General features: G+C 44.6%; 3 protein-coding genes across 3 annotated transcripts in view; 1 reads left to right on the top strand and 2 right to left on the bottom strand.

Moving 5' to 3' along the window:
• chmp5b (charged multivesicular body protein 5b) overlaps positions 1-22,655 on the bottom strand; it is a 495,962-nt gene that overhangs the window by 239,905 nt on the left and 233,402 nt on the right. The gene's annotated exons all lie outside the window — the stretch shown is intronic.
• On the bottom strand, positions 5,006-14,541 carry mettl4 (methyltransferase 4, N6-adenosine; the record flags this gene model as incomplete). The annotated part of the gene is made up of 9 exons (XM_080544170.1): positions 5,006-5,223; positions 11,205-11,296; positions 11,407-11,507; positions 12,052-12,226; positions 12,774-12,843; positions 13,328-13,730; positions 13,826-13,897; positions 14,334-14,403; positions 14,513-14,541. The coding sequence occupies 9 exons, from the start codon at positions 14,539-14,541 to the stop codon at positions 5,090-5,092; spliced, it is 1,146 nt and encodes a 381-aa protein (XP_080400296.1). The 3' UTR covers positions 5,006-5,089.
• The window catches only part of smchd1 (structural maintenance of chromosomes flexible hinge domain containing 1), a gene marked incomplete at its 5' end in the record, with an annotated part of 46,090 nt that continues 39,019 nt past the window's right edge, over positions 15,585-22,655 (top strand). The window contains 5 exons of the mRNA XM_080544169.1: positions 15,585-15,641; positions 20,112-20,187; positions 20,976-21,134; positions 21,602-21,684; positions 22,290-22,423. Of these exons, the coding sequence (XP_080400295.1) occupies positions 15,585-15,641; positions 20,112-20,187; positions 20,976-21,134; positions 21,602-21,684; positions 22,290-22,423 (509 nt within the window). The remainder of the gene's footprint in view (positions 15,642-20,111; positions 20,188-20,975; positions 21,135-21,601; positions 21,685-22,289; positions 22,424-22,655) is intronic.

Below are 22,655 nucleotides of genomic sequence, written 5' to 3'. Positions count from 1 at the left end.
CTGGGGTAGACAGACAGGACAGTCGGCTGGCGCCCGGAGGAGGCGGCCTTAATGACCACAGTGACATCAGGGGGGGAGAGAGAGGGAGGGAGAGCAGTAAATTGGACAGTTTTTTTAGAGAAGAGAAGAGAGAAGAGTGTGTCGTCACAGATGAGGGGGTGTCGGGGACGGAAGTGGGAGGGGGAGGAGGGAGGGGTGGGGGGGTAGAGGGAGGAAGAGGGGGAGGAGGAGACTGGGGGGGGGAGAGAGAGAGAGTGGGAGGAGGAGGAGACCGGGGGGGAAAGGGAGGAGGGGGGGGTAGGGGGAGGAGGGAGAGGGAGGAGGGGGAGGAGGAGACCAGGGACCGACAGAGAGAGAGTCAAGAGCTTTTTCTGCTGGTTCATGATCAGTCCCACAAGAAAGAAAAACAGTACTTTTAGAATGTCTTCTTCTTTCTTTATAAAGTATATAGGCGATCTATCTATTAACATGCACTGTATCACTTACTCCATCTATACAAAATACAGACCATGAAGAATAGCATAGGACCCCATGACATCTCTCATCACAACCTCTAAAACATAGAGATGATTCGAGGCACTCAGGTATGACCTCATAATATCAGTTATCATCATAATATCGTTAGCCTCATAACATAACTTATGTAAACCAGCTCCTTCCCTTCTTGTGATTTTTTTCTAAAAGTTTTTATTTTTTTTCCCTTTCCTAACACCAGGGGAGCCACCCCTCCTAAATTTCGTTGTTTGGTACCTGTACTGTAGCAATGACAATAAAGTCCATTCATTCATTCATTCATAACTGAATAAGTCATGCTTCACTTGTGGTCAGCCGAGCCATCTTTGTATGTAGTGTTAACAATGCCTATGTCAAAGAGATGACTTGGGCAGATAGTGATTTTGGAATGTAACACGCATTCTGATAGGCGGATGTCATAGAGGCAATAACGCACAGTGAATCAGCAGTGTTAGGAGAGGAGAGTTAGGCGGATATCTCAATTTGGCCAAAATATGACGTAGGCAATTATGCTATGAGGCTAACGATATGATATTATCATTATGGTCAATTCTATGTTTATATGGGGGGGCTAGGAATGGGCCTTTGTCAAAGTGAAGGCCACGTGGGAGTAAACAGGTGATGGCGATGGGTGATCACCAGCAGTCACACGGGTTTGACCTTCCATTCCTCCGCCATCTTGAATGAATGGGAGAAATTAAAATGATGGCAGCAGCACAGTAATCCTGTTCCACTGCAAACACATCTAGTTCTTTTCACACACGACGAACGTGTGTGCGCTTGTACTGTACGTAGGTATGTGGGGGCGAACGTGAGTGTGGAAGAGAGAAATTCAATATTTCTGAGCAGCACGGTTAAGCGAGGTTAATAAAATGTGTCTTGGATACCACACACCTACTGTACTACGGAGCTACTGTATTATACATCTGAAACAAAGACAGTTTGAGTGAGTCAGTGGAACGTTTTCAAAATGGAGGACGTCTGAAAAAGTCAAGGCTGAGTGGAGGAGCTGCGTTTCTATGGCTTGGCCTACGTTACCATGGAAACGCAGACAATACCTGAGACCACTGTTGTATAGAGAAGTCCTTGGCGACCAGGTTGGCTTTGTCGAGTCGGTGGCACATTCCCCCCAGTAATTTCCCAGTATGCTTTGTTTAAAGAAAGAAGAGTACATTCTATCGCAAAGTAGCCTACACGTCAAATCAATACCATACCACTTCATAATTCCCAGACTATTTATCACACAGCCGCGGCTTCTAACAGTACTTTAGAAACTTTAGAAAGTATGCTGTGTATGTCATAGAAGTGGTTGACCTTCAAGATTGGAGAATAGTGCTGGCGATAAGTGGCTATGAGAGGTAGCGCTGTATTTATCTAGCTGATGAAGAGATAGACGTATATTGATGTTCATCAGCGCAGTAACCTAGTGAAGTGAGAAGACATGGTCTTGTTCTGTACAAAGGGAGAAGGCGAAGGAGATGACTCACAAAAAAAAGGGGGCGGCTGTGGCTCACGAGGTAGAGCTGCCGTCTGATGATTGCAAGGTTGGCAGATCAGTGGTTCGAGCCCCGGCTGGCAACATGTCGAAGTGTCCTTGGGCAAGACACTGAACCCCAAATTGCTCCCAGTGAGCGGGCTGGCCGGCGCCTTGCATGGTAGCTTGCCGCCATTGGTGTGTGAATGTGTGAATGAGAAGCCGTTGTAAAGCGCTTTGGATAAAGGCGCTATATTAGTGCAGTCCATTCCATTTACAAAATAAACTGTTGTACCATTCTACTGCAGACGTGATTACTGGTCATCATTACCCACAATGCATCCTGGACTGGCTCAGGAAGAGGAAGTGGAACCCTGTCACAGGACAAGGAAATAGGCCATTACTGATTGGATTATGATTTATTCGACATCATCTCAGTTTAGTGCAGAGCATTGACCTACACTAGTCCATCGCAAGTTTTTTCTGTCTATCATTTTGTAGCAACTGATTTAGTACCTACAGGTATACAGTATGTGCTGGTTCTAAACTCCCAGTCTTCCAATAAGGAACAAGAACTTGTCTTTTATCAGTCGTTTTCTCGTCTTCCTCTCCTTATAATTTGTTCTTGTATATCTTGTTTTCTTCTATGCTAAAAGTAGCTCTGAGATGGGTTTTCTTTTTTAAATGAGCAATAAACTATCTATTATTAATCAACTTCCAAACGGTGTCTCTATTCTAGTTTGTACTACTACAAATAGCCTGGCGATGCTAACGAGGTAAACAACAGGCAGCGTTTCTATACCGTTTCAAATAGTTTACGCAGCGCCACCGAGGGTTTTGGTGACGCACGACACTAATGTGCTGTGAGACTGATGTAAACAGGTGAGTTGTTGCCTACGAGACACAAACGTATGTACAGTATTCAATGTGTCTCTCTCAATAGACCCCAGCACAGCACTGCTTCTCCAGCACTAAGGGGTTTGTCCTCCAAGTGAATTGTATCTATCCTGCCATCTCAACGGGGGTTCTGAAGGATCCAACAGCCTAACGGAAGAAATCAATTACCGTTCACCTGGGGAGCGGGGCGGCTAACGAGGAGAAGCCCTGCGTTCCTTTAATTAGATCTGTGTTAAGTGTCCCGATACTTTACGGTATTTCACCTCTTTTACAGATAATTTACTATTTACACATTTACATGACAATAAATCAATCCTCCCACTCTTGTTGTTTCTCATTCATGCTTTCCCCTTTGCTGTGAGAGAGTAGAGGGAGAATGAGAGGAGGGGGGGGGGGTGTGGAGGAGGGAGGGGTGAGCTAGAGAGAGAGAGAGAGAAAGAGAGAGAGAAAGAGAGAGAGAGAAAGAGAGAGAGAGAAAGAGAGAGAGAAAGAGAGAGAGAGAAAGAGAAAGAGAGAGAGAGGGAGAGAGAGAGACACTAAGGAAAAGACAATAGAATGGGTTTCAATGCCGGAATGATCCAGCAGGAGTCTTTGCTCTGGATTCATTAGTAGCTGCAGTGGCCGTAACTCATCATCATCGGGCTGGGGGGGTGACAGCCCCCCCCCCGGACCAGAGACCTATTAGCACAGCCCCCCCACCCTGTCGGAGAGGGGGTACAGCAGAGGATGAGGTGGGACGGATGGATGGTGTGAGGAGGATTACGTCATCTCACAGGGTCCCAGAGAGTCAGGGAGTTTTTTCGGTGAGTAGTCAGCCTCTTAACACTGAAGCCAGCCCGTCTGACAGGTGGTCACTGTGACCTGGTCACCTCTCTCTCTCTGGTCTCCATGCATTTACATTTACATTTTTGGCATTTAGCAGACGCCTTATTCCAAAGCGACTTACACTCAATACATTTGACTAAGCAAGTGAATCATCAATCCACCAGTCGTAGCAGGAAGAGTAATCCAGCTCAGCCATTGGCAGTCTCTGTGATAGAAGGAAAAATCTGCTTCTATCACCTTGTTCTAAACCTAGATTTTTTTTTTTAAATATATAGACACTGGAGAACAGAGAAACAGTACAAGGGGGGCAATAGAAGTTTTAGGGGACACAGTAAAGGGGAAAAAGCGGGTGTCTTCAGGAGACGCAGTGCTGGGGGGCAGTAGATGTCTCAGGAGGAGCAGTTAAGGTGTAACCCATGCTGGACCAAAACATTTCCTCACAGAATGTCTACTGAGCATCCGCATCAGTACTCCGATCAGAACGTAAAACAAACAGTCGCATTTCGCTAACATTTACAATAGCTTTCTTTATTCAATTCTCCTGGATACAAAAGGGTATAAAAACAACGACACGATGATACACTTCGAATCATCATTCCTCCGACGTGTAGAAATACAGTACTGTACATGCATTTTTCATCATTATCGAAACAAGACATTGTGCCCGCAATGTTCCACCACCACCGACGCATATCTCTTCCTCCGAGAGTTCTGTGTCTGAACGTTACGTTGGTAGCTCAGAGACCCCCAGCTCCCAACATAAACCTTGATCACAGAGCCACGGCCGTGCCACTTTCATCTCTGCTCTATCGCATCACCGCCGCATCTGTGCTGCACCCACCCACCCACCCACCCACCAACCCCCTCCTCCCCCTCCTCCTCCTCCCAAACATACTACAACAACTCAGAAAAACAGAAAAATCATCGAGGCTCCCCGATGAAAAAATTAAAGCGAAAGCAACGAACAACATCAAAGGAGATGGGAGGAGAGGAAATAGTGAGGGAGATTCCAGGATGCTCCTCTGACGGAAACCTTTGCGAAAAAAAACAGCTAATTGGGATTGTGGGATGTGGAAACCCTTGACGGCGGCGGTGGCACTTTTAAACTGCATTCATTACTGGGAGGGGGGAGAGGGGGGGGAGGAGGGGGCTGATGAGGTGATGGGGGGGGGGAGGGAGGGGGGGGACGACTCTTCGGGTAAGGGTTGTCTGTGGGCGTGTCTGTGGGCTTGTCTGTCTGTGGGCTTGTCTGTCTGTGAGCTTGTCTGTCTGTGGGCTTGTCTGTCTGTGGTGCTGTGGGCTTGTCTGTAGGTCTGTCTGTGGGCTTGTCTGTCTGTGGGCGTGTCTGTGGGCCTGTCAGTGGGCCTGTCATTGGGCCTGTCAGTGGACGGTGTAGTAACTGACATGCTGGAACTTGAGGACCTCGTTGCCCCAGCTGGTCCACCCCGGCTGCAGGCTCCGGGCGAACAGCTCCAGGCACCGGGCCTCAGAACCAACGTACGGCTCCAACACCTCTGTGGAGGGAAGGAGGGGAACAAAGTGAAGAAGAAGAAGAAGATGGAGAGAAAAGAGTTCAGCGTGGGGAGTTCAATAAAAGGCTGCTCTCATACATATTTGAGTTTGGAGGCCTCTGAGGAGATCTACCAGAAGTTGAAAGAGAAGAAGAAGACAGTAGCTTGAGCTCGTAATAATGGATTGGATTAAAAAAAATTGTGGGGAGCATTTTTTGGTATGTGGGCTCTCTCTCTCTCTCCCATCAACAGAAGGGGATTGGTTCATGTCTAGCCTATCCAGGGTTCCTACAAGTTTCACGTTTTTTAAGACCTATTCACCTATTCATTTAAGACCTTTTTAGACCTTTCTTAGACCTCTTTGAATAGAATTTTAGACCTATCCGCGACACCATATGGTAGCTTTTTGTCATCCTCAAGGTGATGAAATTAGGGATTTCACTGCCATACAGACAAAAAAGTCTGAAGGATAATTAATATAAAATAAATAAGTCCCAAAAGTAGTTGATTAATTTCCGCGTAAATAGATGTGGTCGGACTGATTTCCTTGCAGGATAAGCTAATATTTTTTTTAAGACCTAGCACCTCATTTTTAGACTGAATAACTGACATTTTTGCCCTTTTTAGGCCTTATAAATCGGATCGCTGGATTTTAGACTTAAAGGCTTTTTAAGACCAGCGCAGGAACCCTGAGAAGGGGATTGGTTCATGTCTAGCCTCTCTCTCCACAGTGATGGGTGGTTTGAGTGGGTTGGTGATGACCTTGAGTCTGGGGAACAACGGTGCGTTTCCAGGAACTGCCTATCAGTTGCTGTATCGGTCTGTCTGCTCACATGCACGCTCACACACACACCGCCCTCTCACCCTCAACCCCCTCACCCTCCACTCAGGAAGTTAATGACTGCCCCCCGCCCCCTCCCCCTGAGTCTGAAACCCCCCCTCCCCACCACCATCGACTCCACCTACACACTCCAGACCCCCCCCCCCACCCCCCCCCCCGCTTCCCTTTGTCACTACACACATCAGAGAGGCAGTTAGAGGAGAGGCCAGGCGAGCTCTTCTCAGACGAACACAGCCCAGCCTTGTTCTGGGTGAGTCAGCTCTCAAAGTTGGAGAGGGAATAAGAGCTCTAATGATGTTTTTGAACACACTGAGGAGGGCTGGAGGGTGCCAGCACTTTGCCGTGACTCAGAAGGAGAGACAAGGTGCTCCAACTTTGATCTCAATTACTGAGGAGTTGTTGGTGTTATACACTCACCACCGGCTACTTCATTAGGTACACTTTTTCCCAACTGCTCGTTAACGCAAATATCGAAATCAGCCAATCACGTGGCGGAAAATCAATGCATTTAGGCACGTAGACGTGGTCAAGACGATCCGCTGAAGTTCAAACCCAAGCATCAGAACACGGAAGAAAGGTGATTTAAATTACTTTGAACGTGGCGTGGTTGTTGGTGCCAGACGGGCTGGTTTGAGTATTTCAGAAAGTGCTGATCTACTGGGATTTCCCCCCACCCACAACCATCTCTAGGGTTTACAGAGAATGTTCTGAAAAGGAGAAAATATCCAGTGAGCGGCAGTTCTCTCTGGGCGATAACGCCTTGTTGATGGCAGAGGTCAGAGCAGAATGGCCAGACTGGTTCGAGCTGATAGAACTGGCAACGCTTGTTACAACCAAGGTATGCAGAGGTGCGTCTCTGAACACACAACACGTCAAACCTTGAAGCAGAAGAACAGGAAACCGAGGCTACAATTTGCACACGCCCCACCGAAACTAGACCATAGAAGATTGGAAAAAATGTTGCCTGGTCTGAACTGGGTCTCGATTTCTGCTGCGACATTCAGATGGTACGGTCAGAATTTGGCATAAACAACAAGAAAGTATGGATCTGTCCTGCCTTGTAGCGGTTCAGACTGGTGGTGGTGGTGGTGGAATGGTGTGGGGGATATTTTCTTGGCACACTTTTGGCCCCTTAGTACCAATTGAGCTTTGTTTAAACGCCACAGCCTACCTGAGTATTGTTGCTGACCATGTCCATTCCTTTATGACCAGAGTGTAACCACTCTTCTAATGGCTACTTCCAGCAGGATGACACACCATGTCACAAAGCTCACGTCATCTCAAACTGGTTTCTTGAACATGACACTGAGTTCACTGTACTCAAATGGTCTCCACGGTCACCAGATCTCCATCCAATAGAATAGAGCACATTTGGGATGTGGTGGAACGGGAGATTCGCATCATGGATGTGCAGTCGACAAATCTGCAGCAACTGCGTGACGCTATAATGTCAGTATGGACCCAAATCTCTGAGGAATGTCCAGCACCTTGTTGAATCTATGATGCCACGATGAATTAAGGCAGTGCTGAAGGCAAAAGAGGGGGTCCAACCCAGTACTAGCAAGGTGTACCTAATGAAGGCTGGTGATATATAGTTCCGGTCTAGTTCAACTACAGAATTGATAAAACATCTCTCTAGATAGCACTAGCTTTGAGGACAGACATCTCTGAGAACATCGTGAGCGAGAAAGCTCGAGGTTGTCACGACCACACAATCACTTTGCATACAAACAAGCTACGGTAACTGCCTTCTTCTCACTGATCAATTACAACACCACACACTCACATGGCAGTGTTTCGGGGGGCATAAGGATGGCACTGCCAATTAGCCACTGATTACAATACAATGCTGGGAGGGGGAAAAATTCAACTTTTATGTAATTATGAACGTTTCTCCGTAGTCCCCAATTAAAATGCACAAAACATCTGAATATTCACAATCTAAGGAGCATAAACAGTGTTCTCCCACTGTTCGGCCATCTGGCTGCGAGAGTGCGTATCTGGGAGAGTGCGTTCGTTGGGTGTCCCTCTGCTCCCCCCCCCCCCCTCCCCCCACTGCAGCCACACACTCACGTCTGACGTCACTGACAGGATCACTGGTGGAGAAGAGGGGGGCATGGAGCTTCTAGGGTCACAGGGTCTCCTACGCCCTCCCTCAGGGGTTTGGACATGTATGAACTGAGGTCAAGACTGAGGAGGGGGGTAGAGAGGCAGGCCACTCTGACTCACACAAGCTATGGGAAGATTTACCATTCAAACAAGTCTGAAATTGAAATTGTTCTTAGGGGTGATAATGATGATGGTGTGTAGAGTAACTGAGGGTCTCCCACTCTTTTTTTTGTGATCAAATGTTTTTATTGTTTTCCTTTATGGAGAGCAGGTTATTCACAAAGTACACAAATATGATATTTGTTCATATTTATTTATTTTTCATAATTATTTGTATATTTTTTCCCTATTCTCCCCCCAACCCCCCCCACGACCTCATGCTAAATAAAGACATTACAGCATTGTATTCTAAAAATATATTTAAAATAAATAGATATAGGGTCTCCCACTCTTTAAGAGGAGTGGTCTAGGGACTTAGCACTGATACTTCCAATTTCAAGCTGTTGCATAATTCCACTGCAGGAGCAGGGAAAGGACAGACACATGTTTTTGCGCCTCCGGGTACAAAGATAATCATATATGACATTAACATTATTTTTCGGCCGGCTCGATGAAAACCTCTCAGGATCAATAAAGTTTCATTTGTATGGCTCTCTCTGTTAGAAGTTGTGTTAATGTGAGATGGCATCTCTGCTGGAGTTGGAGAGAGCAGCTCCTCTGACATTTCATCTCAGTTAGCAGACCGTTAAGCCACGCCTACTGCCATCATGGCCTCTCCGCTAACAGGACCTGCTTACAGCAGTGTTAGACGGGGAACATTTTTTTTTTTTTCCTATCACAACGACTGCCAATGGCTCCTGGCCTGAGCTAGATTACTCTTCCTGCTACAACTAGTGAACTGATGATTCACTTGCTTAGTCGAATGTATCGATTGTAAGTCGCTTTGGAATAAGGCGTCTGCTAAATGCCAAAAATGTAAATGTACATTTAAATGGATGCAGCATGGGCACTCCGTGAGGTACTGTACCCATCAGCAGTCCATCAACTCTGTATTATGCTAGTCTGACAGACATGGATTCCACATGCCTGGGTGTAACATGGCAGGACAGCAGGAAACTGCGACTTGTGACTGTGGGTTTGGTCAGAGGGCAAGGTAAGACAGGGCTCGATGGCTAACTAACTACTAGAACTGTTACCGAGCCGCTTGCTTTCTCCGAGTAATAAAAAGTAATGCACCATGACGCGGAGGACATCTGTGATTAGCACCTTCCACGTCAATGCTAATTGTTCAGCCAAGCTCGCTCCTCCAAGCGAATGGAATTCAACAGTTATGGAAAGACTAGACTATGAGACAAAGCAGAATATCTTGACTGAGCTAGACTATAACCCGATAAAATCATCAATCACCCCTTAGATAGACAAAGCCCAGACAAAGCATCACACTTCTACAACGGCGTAATAATGACTTTCACTTCACAATATCTGCCATTTCAGCCCGAGTGGCGTCGTTTTATATTTAGCTGAAAGGGCACGGACAAACCACTTCCTGCTCTGGGCGACCCTCAGAGTAAATATACAGCACAATAAACCACTCCCCCCGAGGACCTGACGTCATGTTCATACGCTCTCTGCATATTTATTGTTGATATCTTCCATTGCTTTATAAACAGCACTCGAGTTGAGGGGGGATGAGGGGGGATGAGGGGGGGGGTGGCATCCCCCCTGAAATAAAAACAGTCAAAATCATCCCCCTTCTAAAACTGCCATCCCCCCTTTCCATCCCGTATGTCATTTTTATCAATGAACGTGGTATTACTGCTATTTCAACATTTAGTTTTGCACATATTGAGTAAAATACTGTGGGCGAGGGGGGGCACGCACACATGCAATGACATTTTTACCAAGTCACTGACACTGAAGTCACTGACGCTGTGGGGATGCTAAAATTGTCCCCATACGATAAAATCCACCATCCCCCCTAATTTTCTTCTTTTACAACTTGAGTACTGTTTATAAACACCTTACTGCGGATATAGCAGCCAAAAGTTTGACTTGTTGATAATCCATAAATATAAGACCATAACGATAACAACGAACACAGAGGGAGAGGGGGTTTAAGTTCTCAGTCAGGTGTGTGAAACCTGTCGCAGGGTGTGGGGCTAAAGTCGCTAACGTACGTAGGTGTGACGTACTGTGACACAACCCTGACAAACTGCAGCTATCATTAGTCAGGAGACTGGGTCAGCCGGAAACACTTCATATCAGAATTCTTTCTTCTGCTTTTAATTAGGAGAGTGAACGAAATGAGAGAGCATGGGTAGGGACCACCAGGTCAATATGCAGCAGCAAGTACGATCAGTAAGGTTGCACTGCCCTCTTGTGGTGGTATCTGGTTTATTTCAACACTGTTCGACCAGTAGGAACTGAAAATATTGCAAACCTATTCCTACCTACGTCACTAAAACATTGCATACTTGCTCTATGACCCGTCTACATTGAGCCAAAACATGGTAGTGGTGGTCTAGTGGATAGTGAGTTGGACAGGTGATTGGAAGGTTGAGAGTTCAAATCTCGCCTGAAACAACACCACCACTAGTGTGCCCTTGAGTAAGGCACTTAGCCCTCAGTTACTCCAGGGGGAATGCCCCTGTAATTCCGAATTGTAATTTGGAATTGTAAATCGCTTTGGATTAAAAGCGTCTGCTAAATGGTTGTTTAGTAATTCAGGGTTCCCACACCTTCTGAAACATCAAATTCAAGCACCTTTCAAGGACTTTCAAGACTCAATTCCCTCAAATACAAGGACTCAGCACGGCATAGTTTGAGACAGAACTAGTTAACGAGCTAAGTAAAACATTTTTGAACATATTTTTTTTTGAGAGAGAGAGAGAGGGGAATTCAAGCACTTTCAATGACCCATGTCTATTTTCAAACACTTTTAAGACCTTGATTTCTTTTTCTCAAATTCACAAACTTTCAAGGATTTCAAGGCCCCGTGGGAACCCTGGTAATTGTAAATTCTAATTCTACTCACCAGAGAGTGAGGGTTTATGGGAGTGTAGAACTGATGGGATGCTGGTGATCACACGCTTGTCCTCCACAGCGACGTCTACCTTCCCGGGAGAGCTGAAACAGAGAGCAGGCCAGAAAAGATGAAGTCGTTTGCAAATTAATAAATAGTTAAAATGTATATCAAAATAAATAAACAAATAAAAAGGAAGCCACTATTGACACACCTGGGCGAATTCTCTCCGTGATATCGACCAAGTACCAGCACTTCATAAGGCTTCTTATGCGGAGAGTCCAGTGGAAACACAAATTCACCTGACCTGGTAACCTGGGAAAAACAAACACACACGTAGCCAATAGCCGACGTCAGAGGAGAACACATGCAAACGTCTCTACAGTGTAGAATCAGGGTTCCCACACCTTCTGAAACATCAAATTCAAGCACCTTTCAAGGACTTTCAAGACTCAATTTCCTCAAATTCAAGAACCCAACACGGCCTAGTTTGAGACAGATCTGGATGAGAATTTATATAATAGGAACTATCCGCTCACAGACAACACATTAAAAAGAGAGTCTTGAATGTAAGAGGCTCGAACACTAGATGGTCTCTTGCCTTCTCTACCACAGCACAGCAAAACAATATATTGTGAAATATGTGTAAAGTTACTGTGTTAAGTTAAGGAATTCAAGCACTTTCAATGACCCATGTCTATTTTCAAAAACTTTTATGGCCTTGATTTTCTTCCCTGAAATTCACAAACTTTCAAGGATTTCAAGGACCCGTGGGAACCCTGATAATGTTTCTATTCAGAAACTCACTTTCTGTGAAAGGTCATTTCTAGGTGCTCTGTTCTCCCCCTGTGTGTTTTACCTTGACCCAGAACCACTCTGCCAGAACCTCCACGCCCCAGTGTGGGAACAGCTCCTCCTTGACGAAGCGCAGGTGGCTGGGCTTGTTGGTGACCCAGGTGACGACCACACAGCCTGGGGAGGCCAGCAGGGGCACGGGGAGGCGCCTCAGCTGGGAGGAGGGCAGGTAGCTGTATCTGCACATCATACGGGAGAAAAACTAGCATGTGAGGTTTACACAGCAACTCATACAACATGTCCATTCAGGGTTCCTACAAGTTTCAACAAGTCAAATTTAAGACCTTTTTAGACCTTTTTTTAGACCTCTTTGAATAAAAATGTAGACCTATTCGCAACACCATACACCATATCATAGCTTTTTGTCATCCTTGAGGTGATGAAATTAGGGATTTCACTGCCATAGAGACAAAAAAGGAAGCAAATTAGATTTTTGGGGGGGGGTTGATTAATTTGATTAATTTCCACGTAAATAGATGTGGTCGGACTGATTTCCTTGCAGGATCTCATTTTTAAGACCTGGCACCTCATTTTTAGACCAAATAACTGAATTGTGGGACCTTTTTAGGCCTTATAAATCGGATTGCTGGATTTTAGACTTTAAGGCTTTTTAAGACCAGCGCGGGAACCCTGTCCATTGAATCCATCTCCAAACATATTTTGGTCATGACTCATGATCCATAGATGGAAAAACAAGTAAAAGTTTCTCCACATATTTAGGCTGACCTGCCGCTCCTTTTGACTGATTTGTTTTCCCAGGGTGGGTCCAGGACGATCAAGTCAAATCTCCTCCCATCTGCAGGTGACACAATGAGAAACAGTCAGCTTCCAGACATACCCAGCCAGGCAGGCAGAGAAGCCTTGTGATGTTATACACTGACTTAAGGCCTCTCTACTAGGCTCCTTTGTTCTACTACAATGCAATTGGTAAAATGGTAAATGGACTGCACTTATATAGCGCCTTTATCCAAAGAGCTTTACAACGGCCTCTCATTCACCCATTCACACACGCATTCACACACCAATGGCGGCAAGCTACCATGCAAGGCACCGGCCCGCTCACTGGGAGCAATTTGGGGTTCAGTGTCTTGCCCAAGGACACTTCAACATGTGGCCAGCCGGGGCTCGAGCCGCCGATCTGCCAACCTTGCGATCATTAGACGGCGGCTCTACCTCCTGCGCCACAGCCGCCCCATAATTCAAATTACACTGTATGTGCTGCCACACAACCCAGCAAAAGGTAAAGTTTTGTTCTTGATCAGATCAGCAGGTGCACTCACAGTCTACCAGGGGCTGCATTCTGGTCAAATCCGAGAGCAGGAAGGAGGACCGTGGTGGGATAATGTACTTCTCTCCCATCAGTGTCACCTCCTTGGCGCAGTCGATGTTACAGTTCTCTGTGATCCGTGTAAACAGGTCAAGATGTGCTGTGTTGCTGCCGTCTTCAGTATCAATATACTGCACTGGGGGTTCCTGGTCGCTGTCAGTGTCAGCCACTAGAGGGAGCTCTTTAGCCATGTCACACAGGGCTGCAAGGTTGCACTCTTGGGAAGGCAGGGGTTGTTGTTGTTGTTGTTGTTGTTGTTGTTGTTGTTGTTGCACACCTGTCACTTTACTCAGGTAACCACAGGAGAGCCCAGCATCCACTAGGGACTTGGTGCCCTCGGCAATGATGCCTCTGATCTGTAATCATCACATCAATGATGTTATATAGAGGTGAACAACTGAAAACATATTGAACAACTGGGAACAATTACTGTTGAGATTTGACGACACACCTTCTCGTGGTAGGCCACTGAATCGATTTCCCCTTGGTTCAATTCATGGCGTTTTCTTTTTCTGTTTCTTTTCTGGGGGGTTGGCACATCAAGACATTATATCAATGGTTAAAACAGCTACAGACACCACACTGCAAAAATCAGCTCTCAAAAACAAGGGGAAAAAAGCAATAAAATTAGGAAATATTACTTAAAATAAGCACAATTATCTGCCGACAGAACAAGAAAAATGCCACAAAACACTTTTTCTTAAAACAAGTAAAATATATCTTAAAATGTGTGTAGTCCGACATAAAACAAGCATATAGCCTATCACCTCGGATTAAGATATTTCATCTTACCGGTACTTAGATTTACTTTTTGAAGTGCAAAGTGAAGGCGTGATCTCGAGATTTATCAAAAACATTTTTATAAATCTCGCAGGACATTTCAAAATAAGCCTGGATTTTCCTTTAGCGACGTTGATGGAACACCCCCCAGGTCCTGACATAAACCTCACTGAACTCACCTTAACAGGTACACAATCTACTGATGTGTCATTCTCCTTCCTCTCAGGCACTGCTTCTTCTGAGATGACACTGTCGCAACGAGGATCACCAGTGGGTTTCACACCAATATGAGTCTTTAAAATCTGAAAACACTGAGGTTTGAAACAACTTTTAAAATATTGTATAGAGTCTCCTAGACCCAGGTTTGCTTTCCCCTCTGGGAGGCATCGCTGAAGTCCCTGGTCAATAAACGCACAGGAATCCAACAGCCACCCGTTGGGATTTCTAAACACGACAGACATTTAGAAAGATAATTATGGCCTTATGGAAACATTTTGGACTATTTCCTTCCTTATCAGAGTGAGAACACCAGATATTGTTCATATATTTCCCTGCCCTGCACATGTTTTCCTCCAGGCACAGCCATTGATGTTCGTGTTTTGCGTGTATTTGCGTAACTCACGAACGTCGTCTGTTACGTAAAGCGACGTAAGGCTACTATTAAACTTAACAATCATCCGGATTTACCAACCTGCGCCTATTCTGGTTTGGTCAATCCACTCCAACGGTTGTCAGATCAGTGGAACTTCCCCCAGCCGCATTCTATTGCGCGACGAAACGTAGTTTGGTCTCAGAGGCTCACCGTACTCCACTACGGAACTCCACTAACAGCAACACGAAAGCGATAAAAACCAAAACAAACCATTTCTAGGGAATGCATGCACGTTTTGTCGAAACGAAACTAGAAACAGTATAAAAATATATCGGAACTATTGCGCAGGACACGTGGGGGACTGCGAGTGAAGGAGGTTAGCCTAGTTAGCTTCCAATAAGCTACACAAACACGGGGTGTCCCGCGTTTCTCGGGTTAGAAAAGCAACATGTCGGGGGTGTGTGTGGGGGTGGAGCAGATCTCCGCTCACAGCTACGACGAGCCGCCGCCATCAGTGTCCTTGGTAGTGAATATTAGTGAAACACCACTGCTGAAGAAGAAGGTGGTGGTGTATGACTGCCGCCTGGGGAAGAGGGGGACCCCCGGGGCTGAGACAGAGAGGGTCCTGGACATCAGCGGCCTGAAGGACTTCAATGACTTCCTCCAAGTTGTCTCCAAGGTGGCACATGTTCATGTTGTTTCACTGCATTCTGTCATTTTATGCCTTTTTATGTTAAACATTGCTGCTTAAACTGTTGTTTAATGCTATAATCATTATTTATTACCCAATGCGTGAGACTTGAGAGCCCTGTATAATATAATGTTATGCAATGTCTAAATGTTGTTGCTAAGCAATGGGTTGGACTTCAATGACTTCCTCCAAGTTGTCTCCAAGGTGTCACACTCACATGTTCATGTTGTTTCACATTCATATTGATGACATACATACCCAGCCATCACCTTGTCTTGAGATGTCTTAAGATGTCTTAATTAACCAAAATAAGACATGGTCCAGTGTTTCCCCTAGGTTTGCTGCCTTGGGGGGGTAGCATGGACCCCCCGTTTGTTATGCAGCTTCTTTAAATACCACATTCGCTCTTGGAAAATGTCACTACAGTTTCTGTAATAGCTTATTAATAAAGATTCGAAAAATTATGCTGACCATCGTATTATCTTAGTTTAATGTCATTTCAATTCATCATAGAACTTTTATTTACAACAAGCATAACACAAAAATCGCTATTATGCACCGTCTTTGCCGTGAATAACACCGGTTATGGAGATGGTACAAACACAATACTCCTTTGCTAACTTCACCATCGGTATACGGTCATTTTGAGACCGTAACCACCGCGCTGACACCCCGAGAAGTTATGCTTTTAACCGTAAACTCAATGATCCGGGAGTTCACTCGCTGCTGCTCGCAGCACCGCGCCTACTGGTTCAAACTCCCGTTGACAGCGGGGGCAGAGAAACGTTTTACCAGGGAATTCGCTCCTTGCTGTGTCGACGGTGATAGGAGTGTAGGATCGACACCATTCAAATGGTTTTGGATTCCCTGTCCTCTCCCCTATCCGGACACGTTTGAATTGTTATCCTAACCCACGGTAAACCGAAGTTATTAACCCACAAAGGGTGCCTCCGTTTACCGTCTTTGCCCGTGAATAACATCGGCTATGGAGGTGGTACAAACACAATACTCCTTTGCTAACTTCACCATCGGTATACGGTCATTTTGAGCCCTTAACCACCGCGCTGACACCCCGAGAAGATATGCTTTTAACCGTAAACTCAATTAACCGGGAGTTCACCGCTGCTCTAAGCAGCAGCACGTCATGGAGGATATCAGCGGGGGGACAGACAATTTCTACCTGGGAATTCGCTCCGCGCTGTCATAGACCGTGATAACAGTGTCGTATCGACACCATTCAAATGGTTTCAGATTCCCTGTCCCCTCCCCTATCCGGACACGTTTGAATTGTTATCCTAACCCACGGTAAACCGAAGTTATTAACCCGCAAAGGGTGCCTCCGTTTACCGTCTTTGCCCGTGAATAACACCGGAGGTGTTACAAACACAATACTCCTTTGCTAACTTCACCATCGGTGTCAACCATGATAACAGTGTCGTATCGACACCATTCAAATGGTTGCAGATTCCCTGTCCTCTCCCCTATCCGGACACGTTTGAATTGTTATCCTAACCCACGGTAAACCGAAGTTATTAACCCGCAAAGGGTGCCTCCGTTTACCGTCTTTGCCCGTGAATAACACCGGAGGTGTTACAAACACAATACTCCTTTGCTAACTTCACCATCGGTGTCAACCGTGATAACAGTGTCGTATCGACACCATTCAAATGGTTTCAGATTCCCTGTCCTCTCCCCTATCCGGACACGTTTGAATTGTTATCCTAACCCACGGTAAACCGAAGTTATTAACCCGCAAAGGGCACCGTGTTTGTCGGCACACAATGATACTACAGTTCATAAAGCAGACAAGTGAAGGCAGTGGTTTTAAGGGTTCAAAAAACATGACTTTATTATGTGTACATAGCTTCCTCTCTCTCTCTTTCTCTTTCTCTCCCAAAAAAATCATGGTTAGTAATATACCACATGCCAAGGAAAAAGTATACGATAGCTTCAAGTTCCTCCATGTCGCTGTTGTTGTGGCTGTGTTGTGTCTCGTGAAAATATACGTCACCACCATGGCGCGCTTTTATGACGCGTAAAGGCCCTTGCACACCAACGCGTTTTTTACGCGCGTTTTTTACGTCCGTTAAAAAAATAAATTAGAACTCATGTTGTGTCAACCACGCTTGCACACCAATCCGTAATTATTCGTCCGTCAAAAAAAAAAAACGCAACAGGTTCGATTTTCTGCGTTTTCGCGTCCGTCAAAAGCCTTTTGACAGTAGTTTTTGACCACTCCGCCATGGTATAGACTGGGACACATCGTCAAATTACAACTGCAGGACAGTTGGATTAATGTTTACGGAAGTACATGTCTCAAGTATTATCTCGGCGGTTAGTCGAGTGAAAGAAAACAACATACAGATGATAATTCACACAATATAATACCACGAAAGCGTACGGCACTAAACAATAAAATGTATTTGGGCAGCATCATACTCAAACTCAGGCAGAAGGGCAGGGTCCGGCCAGGTGCACACGGTCACAGACTGTCAGTGCATCATACATCATTCAGCATGGTTATAGCGGTTTCTTTTTCTATTCTATTCTACTTCTGCTGTCTGCGTCTCCCTGGGTATTCCTAGACCAGATGGCAAACAGTAAAGAAATGCCACAATATTACAACATGTAGAGTGCATATTGCGAAAGTTCGCAACGTAAAAAAACGCAACGGACTCCGCAACGGACCGGTGTGCAAGGTCTCTGTGCGTAACGTTTTTTTTCGGATGACGGTTTAAAAATACGCAGGCGTAAACGCACGCATTGGTGTGCAAAGGCCTTAACTCCGCCTACTATCGCCTACTCCTCCTACTAGTTCCTGGTCTGTTGTGTATAGTGGAAAACCAGAACTGTTCAAAAGCGGGCCGAACCGACCCGACCCGAAGCGATCCGGGCCGCTGATGGAAAAGCGCCATTACTTACCGTATGTGGTCTTGACTACCTGTCCACTTTCTCACCTGGTTCTTGCTCTCTCTCTCTGGTGTGCCGACTCCATCCTGCTCTCTAACCTCCTCTCTATCCTCCTCTCTCCCTCTTTTGCTGTCAACCAAAAGGCAAACATAACAACCAGAGTATTTATAATCTAATAAGAGGTATAAATTGATCCATATCAATTTATAACATAATTATAATTGAATTTTGGATTGCTGTGGGCAATGCAGTCAGATAATGTCATTTTGACCTTTCTCTCTCACCTGAAAAAAAATCATGTCCAACTATAAAAAACAGACATTTCCAATGCTTCAATCCACTGTCCATGTACTGTAAATATGCCATTATGGTATTACCATAAAGCCCAATTCTAGCAGAATAAGAAAGATTGTATGGCTACTTTAAGTAAAATAATAAAGTGCCTCCAGTTAGCTCTTTAGCTGGCAAGTGTGCAGCAGACTAGCTCATCTCATCACCTCTGAGCTAGCTAGCTAGTTCTTTGACTATTTACACCATGGAATTATAGTCACACACTTTCTAGTCACAATAATAACGACCAATTTTAACCAACTTTCTCTGTCAGAACACTCGGCAATTATATTTGCCCGCCCCCCCAAGGCAATGGCAGGGGAAACACTGGTCTGTCAAGATGTCTTAAGTCGTCTTAAGACCTAACCTGAAGACATGATAGTATCATAGCCTTTTTATGTTAAACATTGCTGCTTAAACTGTAGTCTATAAATGCTATAATGTAATGTTATGCGATGTCTAAATGTTGTTGCTAAGCAATGGGTTGGACTTCAATGACTTCCTCCAAGTTGTCTCCAAGGTGTCACACTCACATTTTCATGTTGTTTCACAGTCATATTGATGACATATCATATGCCTTTTTTATGTTAAAAATTGCTGCTTAAACTGTTGTCTAATGCTATAATATAATGTTATGCAATGTCTAAACGTTGTTGCTAAGCAATGGGTTGGACTTCAATGACTTCCTCCAAGTTGTCTCCAAGGTGTCACATGTTCATGTTGTTTCACTGCATTCTGTCAGTCATATGGATGACTTATCATAGCCTTGTTATGTTAAACATTGCTGCTTAACTGTTGTCTGTAATGCTATAATATAATGTTTAGTGCTTTCCCAAACGACTATTTTTCTAACGATTAATCTAGCGATTATTTTATCGATTAGTCTAACGACTAATTTATCGATAAGTCTAACGATAATTTTTGTACTGTTCGGAAAAAACAAAAAAACAAAAACAAAACGTATTTGTCTCCACCTCACTGCTATAGCTAACGTTACTCTCGCTGCTATGTTATGATTAGCTAAATTGATGCTAACGTAGCATGCGAGCTACGAGCTAGATAACGTACAGTAGGTGCTCGCACCACAATGACAATAGGCTACCGTAGCTAGCCAGCTACATAGCTAACGTTACTAACACCAGAAGACAAGACATACGAACTGTGGTGAGCTACATTGCTTGTGTAACATTAGCTAGTAGCTATCCATTTTTCACTCATACACTTAATTGTCTCGCCTGGTAAAATAAAGGTAAAAAAAAAAAACCGCCATTTTGTTTATTTACGACTAACCAACGCATATTACGCAAACCGACGTATTGACGTAGTCGATGACGTCGACTAATCGTAACAGCCCTAATAATGTTATGCAATGTCTAAAACGTTGTTGCTAAGCGATGCGTTACCTAACTTCATTCCCATGTTCTCTCTCCATAGGAATTTGCCATTCGCCCCAACGAAACGTTTGTGTTGACAACGACCGATAGGATAGGGATAGATTTTGACAGATATGGTAAGTGACTTGCTAAAAGTATCATTCGTATTTAGCATTGAAGTGTTGTTTTGTCACTGGGTAGTGAGAGGTGGGGGGGCGGGGCAGAGAGGTGGTTCACACCAGAAAGCTCTACCTGGCTGAACTCACCAGGGTAGCTGGTCAACTAGTCAATAAGTCTCTGTATTGCTTTACTTTACACACGTTTCACAATATACTGTTTTGCTGCGCTGTGGTAGAGAAGGCAAGAGACCATCTAGTGTTCACACAATTCAAGCCTCTCTTCTTAATTGTTGTGTGTGAGCGGATAGTTCCTATTATATACATTCTCATCTAGATCTGTCTCAAACTATGCCGTGTTGGGTCCTTGAATTTGAGGGAATTGAGTCTTGAAAGTCCTTGAAAGGTGCTTGGAATTTATTTGATGTTTCAGAAGGTGTGGGAACCCTGAATAATATAATGTTTCATTTCACTTCGTTATAAATCGTTCTGGGTTCAGTCTCTGCTGTCTTACATCCTTAATGAGCGGTTTGAACCCTTAAGGGCTCTGCACACAGCGTGCGATTCTGTTGCGTGTCAACATTCCATTTTGAAGTTTGAATGGAAGTCTATGAGAACATCGCATTTCAACACACACGGCGCCGTGTGCATTGCGATGCGATGTTCTCATAGACTTCCATTCAAACTTCAAAATGGAATGTTGACGCGCAACAGAATCGCACGCTGTGTGCATTGCCCTTTAGACCCACAGAACGTCACTGGAGCGGGCACATCGTCAGTTATTGTCTTTTGTTCCTGTTTACTTTCAGAGGAACTTCAGGATGGAAACACCCTCCACCTGCTGCAGAGCGAGGACCAGATCTTATCAGTGGCGACACAGGAACGGATCGTGTTCCTCCCTCATTATGACACGCTGGTTCAGAGCGGCATGTACGAGTACTACGCCAGCGAGGGCCAGAAGTCGTTACGTGAGTGTCTGAATCATCTTCTCCAAATGAAACCGGCATACCATTAGCCTCTTAGCATAATTGCCTAAGTCATATTTGAGCCAAATTGAGATATCTGCCTAACTCTACTCTCCTAACACTGCTGATTCACTGTGCATTATTGCCTATGCCATCAGCCTATCAGAATGCTTGTTACATTCCAAAATCACTATCTGCCCAAGTCATCTCTTTGACATAGGCATTGTTGACACTCCATACAAAGATGGCTCGGCTGACCACAAGCGAAGCATGACTCAGGCAATTATGCTATGAGGCTAACGATATGTCAACAACATAACATGAAAATGAGTTCACTCGATGAGCAAACCTCTCAGCAAATATTGAGTGCTTCGTTTGTTATGCAGCCTGTCTATTAGGCTAAACAATTACAAAGTCCATTGTATGTACTGGAAGCTAATTCATGTTTTGTTTTTTTGTTGGTCTTTCAGCATATGCCTTTGCAGAACTAATTGACAATGCACTGTCAGCAACATCACGCAACACAGGAGCAAGGACAATAGACATTCGATTGGTTAGTGGTGAAGTTTTACTTGAATGACAACATTGTGATGTGTTAGGGTTAGGGTTATTCACCTCAATTGTATATATATATATATATGCTATGGTGATGCATAGCATAACTATATATTATATTATAACTCCTATTTTAGAGACTCTACACTGGCTTCCTGTTAAGTTCAGAATAGATTTCAAGATCCTTCTGCTTGTTTATAAAGCTCTCACTGGCACAGCACCAGAATATATGAAAGACCCTTTGCTAGCATATCAGCCCAATAGAGCTCTCAGGTCTTCTGACCCTGGTTTTCTCTACAAAAGAAGAGATTTGGTGAGGCTGCATTCTCATTTTATGCTCCAGATTGTGGAATGCACTGCCAGTTTACATTAGGGATGCAACCTCAGCACATATGTTCAAGTCAAGACTAAAAACCCATCTTTTTAATATTGCCTTTAAATTACTAAATCATTAAATTATGATTATATAATGATTGGAGCACTTGAGCTTGTGCTGGAACGTTTGCAGGAAAAGTGCTATACAAATAAAAAGTTGTTGTTATTATTATTATTATTATTATTATTATCCAGCAGTAAGTCAGTGTTTCTCATGTCTTCCCCCAGTTGTTTGATGAGTCCCAGGGGAGACCAGCAGTTGTTATAATAGACAACGGCTGTGGCATGACGTCAAAGCAGCTCAACAACTGGGCGGTGTACAGGCTGTCCAAGTTCACCAGGGAGAACAGCACCTTCACCAGGTTGGTCCACCATGACTCTCCATCTCAACAGAACCGTTTAAATGACACTGCGTTCTCTGAATAAATTTGCTAATGAGGATGGACTGTAAATTAGTTTTTGAGGCGTCCCGTCTGAGGTGTTTTTAGGAAGTCTTGGTATGAATGAATGAATGAATGAATGAATGAATGGTCTTTATTGTCATTAATACAGTACAGGTACCATACAACGAAATTTGGGAGGGGGGGCTCCCCT

This window comes from Nansenia antarctica, assembly GCF_963989245.1.
Source record: "Nansenia antarctica genome assembly, chromosome: 13".
NCBI lineage: Eukaryota > Metazoa > Chordata > Actinopteri > Argentiniformes > Microstomatidae > Nansenia > Nansenia antarctica.
Note: the sequence above shows the minus strand (reverse complement) of the source record. Positions and strands in the feature narration are given on the sequence as shown.